At 32.2% G+C, this 4,378-nt stretch overlaps 1 protein-coding gene across 1 annotated transcript; it reads right to left on the minus strand.

Moving 5' to 3' along the window:
- Positions 1-1,124: 1,124 nt before the first annotated feature.
- LOC132031616 (uncharacterized) lies at positions 1,125-2,445 on the minus strand. The gene is made up of 2 exons (XM_059421583.1): positions 1,886-2,445; positions 1,125-1,749 (listed from the first exon to the last, which is right to left on the minus strand). Exons 1-2 carry the CDS (start codon positions 2,443-2,445, stop codon positions 1,125-1,127), a joined length of 1,185 nt encoding a protein of 394 aa, XP_059277566.1.
- Positions 2,446-4,378: the final 1,933 nt, after the last annotated feature.

A 4,378-nucleotide genomic window follows, 5' to 3' on the forward strand; every position in this document is an offset into this window, starting at 1 on the left:
GCTTAATGTAGCCGAAACCACATGTTTTTGCTGCGGCGAAAGAAATCAAGCAGTCATTCAAATGTTATTGGATCATAGTTTTTTTATTTGAATAACTTTATCATTATGTCATAGACATATCCAAATAGACTATAAACCAATATGGAAAAGTTGAAATGATTATATTTTAAGAGGAAATATACCAAAAAATAGGTCAAGCAAAATAAATTAGGAATTTCACAATGTGCATCCGGAGGGACTTACTTATTACGTTCCTTCTTTTTAACATATGATGAGAATGCTTTTCTTATGATTTCTTCCTAAATTATATTGTATGTAGAATGATCATATGTGTCTTCTGCGGTGGGCGGATGTATTAATACTTTTACATTCTCTGAACATTTTGCTCGAGATAAAGCAACATAAAGTTGACCATGCGAAAAAACTGGTTCACGCAAATATATTCCAACAAAATCTAACGTTTGACGTTGAGCTTTGTTTATAATCTTAGCAAAACACAGCCTTATTGGAAATTGTGTTCTTTTGAAGGGAACTGGTAACTTTTTATCTTGTGATGCTAGTAATGGTATCTTTGGGATGAATACATGTTTATTTTTGAAATCACCACTGGCAATAGTAGCACTGATGACATGTGTTTTAAAATCATGACATATTAATCGTGTACCATTACATAGACCTTCAGAAGGATTTAAGTTTCTCAATAATATAACTGGACAATTTTTTTCAAAGTTAATCTATAAGGTGGTAAGTTAGCAGGATGTAACGTATGTAAAAGATCTTCAAATTGGCATTGATCATTTGGGTCTATAGTTTAGTCAATGGCCGTATACACTTGAGCATCATCAGGAAATCGATTTATAAGCATGTCATTTATTTCATCAACAAAATCATTTTTCGTAGTCAAAATAACACGGGATGTTATAGAAGACGGGTTAGAAAAGAATGTATGTAAATCCGGATAAGTAACATTAAATAAAAGATTCAAAGACTCTGTTTCATTAGTAAAAGGAATGATAAAATTTTGTGGAACTTCAATTCTGTTACAGTTATTAGTTTTTTCTTGTCCATTTCCAATTCTCATTAAATATTCACAAAATCTTTGGATCGTTTTTGCACGCATGTTTTCAGATAAACATATTTTTTTCCAGATGACTCCAAATATGAGAGTATAATAAACTTTCGCTAATAAAGTCTTCTTTTTTTCCACTACGAATAGCGGGAAGTGTTTGTCTAAAGTCTCCCCCAAAAACTACTACTTTCCCACCAAAGAGTATGTTTGTACTCATGAGATCTTTTAAAAGTTTATCAAAAGCTTCTATCGTTTTCTTTTTTGACATTGAGACTTCATCCCAAACAATTAACTTTGAATCTCGAATTAGAGTTGCTAATGAACTTTGTTTACTAATATTGCAGGTAAAATTCTCATCAATGTCAACAGGAATTTTGAAACGTGAATGAGTTGTTCGTCCCCCGAGAAGAATTGAAGCTGCAACACCAGAACTTGCAGTTGCCAAACTTATAAATCCTTTCCTTCTTACAGCAGCCAACAAAGCTCGATATAAGAAAGTTTTTCCAGTTCCACCTAGCCCGTCAATGAAAAAGGCCTCTGGCTTATTAGAATAGACTCTATCAAGAATTATGTGATATGCCTTTTTTTGTTTAGTATTTAGTTTCCTTTGTAGTAGTACATCTTCTTCACTTACTACTATATTTCTTTCAAAATGAACATCTTTTGCCTCATTGGTTGTTCTATAAGATGTAATATTTTGAGATATAAATTTGAATTCATTTATGTATTGAAAGTAGAATTTCATTGATGTGAGTCAAAACTAAACATTGAATAACTTTTTTTCCTGCATTTGGAATTGTTCTGAAATCTTCTGACATAAAGTCTTCAAATTTTTCCCAAAGTTCTTTTGGATTAGAAGGATTGCAGTAAACTAACAATGTTGCAAATAACCCTCTTAAACTATAAGGCATTTGATAGGTTACAGCTTCAGACATACATTCAATTAAATTGTTATCCGAATGTAATAAGCCTCTTTTTTCTACGGCTTCCCTAAATGTAGTGTAGCATCTGCCATTCACTGTACGAAGCTCTTCGTATGATTTAGGTCCTCTTACATTCATTAGAAGTAACCTAAGATAATATATTTTTCTTTCGGATGGATGACATGTGACAATGCATCCAATAGCAGTACGTTGTTTTCGTCGTGACCACATTTTGTATGTTGGTGACCATACAAAATACTTTGGGAACTCTTTATATAGTAAATTGAGATTCATAGCATCCTCATTAGTTCTGTTCATTAGGAAAAATTCAGTTAACATCATTTTCTTTATCATTGGATTGTTTACTATTTGTTCCACACGTTGGTTATTTTTGAAAGAAACAAATTGTTGTCCATCAAGATACAACTGAAGTTGGCAAACAGTTGGAGTCATTTCACTTATGGGAAAAGCAAACAAACGCCATATAGCCTATGGTGGGGAGACCCATCTAGCAGATTGGTATTCCCTAATTTCATCTATTTCTACATTTGTATCATTGTTATGTACACAAAATGCAATTTTGTCATGTCTTTACAGATATATTTGTAAATATATTTGACTACTTTAATGTCAGAACATATTTTACCATTGATATGGAAATTGAATTTCTTCAGTAAAAATCGATTGTACGGGACAACCCAAAAGTTATCAATATGATGTCCGCCAACTTTAACTGGTACTATTTTTCGTCTTCCGTAAAGAGTATATGAATTTTGTCCTTTTGTTGTTTGTTCTGAAAGTTCTTTTGGATATTTAAACTTACATTTTCCTTGTTTTTGCATGCAAGAATTTGAAGGATTTGAATAGCCACAAGGACCATGAATCATGTGTTTAGTCGCAAGTTCGTATAGCAATAGGATCAGGCAATTCGGCGCAAACAATTTTGTCATAAGCTTCTGGAGTTAGTAATTTATATCGATCCATAAGTATAATTAGAAAATGAGCATGTGGAAGACCCCATTTCTGAAACTGAATCGTATACATAAAAGCTGTGACCTTTCCAAATATATTCCTTTTTTTTTTTGAATATCTGCTTTAAATTCCTCTACTTTAGCTCTGAATACTCTGCTAACTAAATCAGGTCTGTTTTGGACCTCATCCGTTGGCAGTAAATGTTCTTTTATTTCAGGCCAAGAAGGATTGCAAGTCATCGTTAAAAATATGTCGGGATTTCCAAAATGTTGTACTAATGCAATGGCATCCATGTATCTTCTACGCATATCTCTTGGATCTCCTATAAAACTAACAACAATATTTGAAGCATCTCTTTCTCCTTGCCTTAATAGATCAATGAGTCCTTGTAGTGCTTCAACTCTAAATAGATCTTGATTAAATGAAATAAAATCTAATCTTTATGTCTCAATTTTTATATATTAATCAACACTATATTGTTGAAACACCCTTCCAGAATGTAAAGTGTCATTTGGTTCATTATCTCTTATTTGAAGTTTATAACAGTAATATTCACAACACGAAACAGTCTCTCTTTTCTTCCTTCCTTTTGATAAAACTTCAGATTCCATGTCAAGGAGTCCTTCAAAGAAGTCATGTTCATTATGCTTGGTTGTTTCTCATATTCACAGTAAATTTTCTTATTACAAAAACTAAATGTTTTTTTTTTAATACCACAATGCCATCCATTCTGACCATGAGGAAACAACAATGGATATTACAATGCGTCGTAACACCCGTAATAGTAATTTACCACTTGACTTTTGTTACTATGAGTGTAAATTCGAATATGCGGCGTGGAGATTTTGTCATTTACTCGATCTTCTATCTCAGTTGCCCCCAACTTCGACGCGATTTGGTAAGTTGTATGTTCTTTGGTCTAAACTGGAACTTGAGTTAAGTGCAAAGTAAAATTCAGACAAATTAGGAATGCTTGTTAATGATCTTAGAAAGGTAGAATAAGGATTAACTTTTAGTATGTCCATGAGTTTCTTGACAACTATTTCATTGAGTTTATCTGATAATGCCATTCGATTTGTTAGCTCTTTTTCTTTATCATAGAAATATAATTGTAAATTTTTCGCTTTTTCTCCTAAATGTATCAAATCATCAATGAAGTGATACATTTTTCCTTGAACTTTAAACGTATAGATGCCATGGTCTCTCTTTGCTAATTTTCTATCATAATGTACTCCAAGTGAAGTAAATGCAAACATATTATTGTAGGCTATACAGTAGCATGAAAATGTTGAGATTCTTTTGTGTTTTCTAAAAACAAATTTTGTAACTCAGCAGGCATTTCACAGGAAGTTAGTTTAATTGATCCATTATCACAAAAAAAAAAACTTGCCGATTCATATTGAAACTTTTTTGC

The sequence above is a fragment of the Lycium ferocissimum genome, chromosome 9 (genome assembly GCF_029784015.1).
Source record: "Lycium ferocissimum isolate CSIRO_LF1 chromosome 9, AGI_CSIRO_Lferr_CH_V1, whole genome shotgun sequence".
Classification (NCBI taxonomy): domain Eukaryota; kingdom Viridiplantae; phylum Streptophyta; class Magnoliopsida; order Solanales; family Solanaceae; genus Lycium; species Lycium ferocissimum.

Bases quoted from the DNA above. Each gene is read 5' to 3' on its own strand.
- LOC132031616 (XM_059421583.1), bottom strand. From the start codon at position 2,445: ATGACTCCAACTGTTTGCCAACTTCAGTTGTATCTTGATGGACAACAA. The intron at 1,750-1,885 runs GTCAGAAGATTT...TACATCTTATAG, and splicing joins GAAAAATTTGAAGACTTTAT to AACAACCAATGAGGCAAAAG.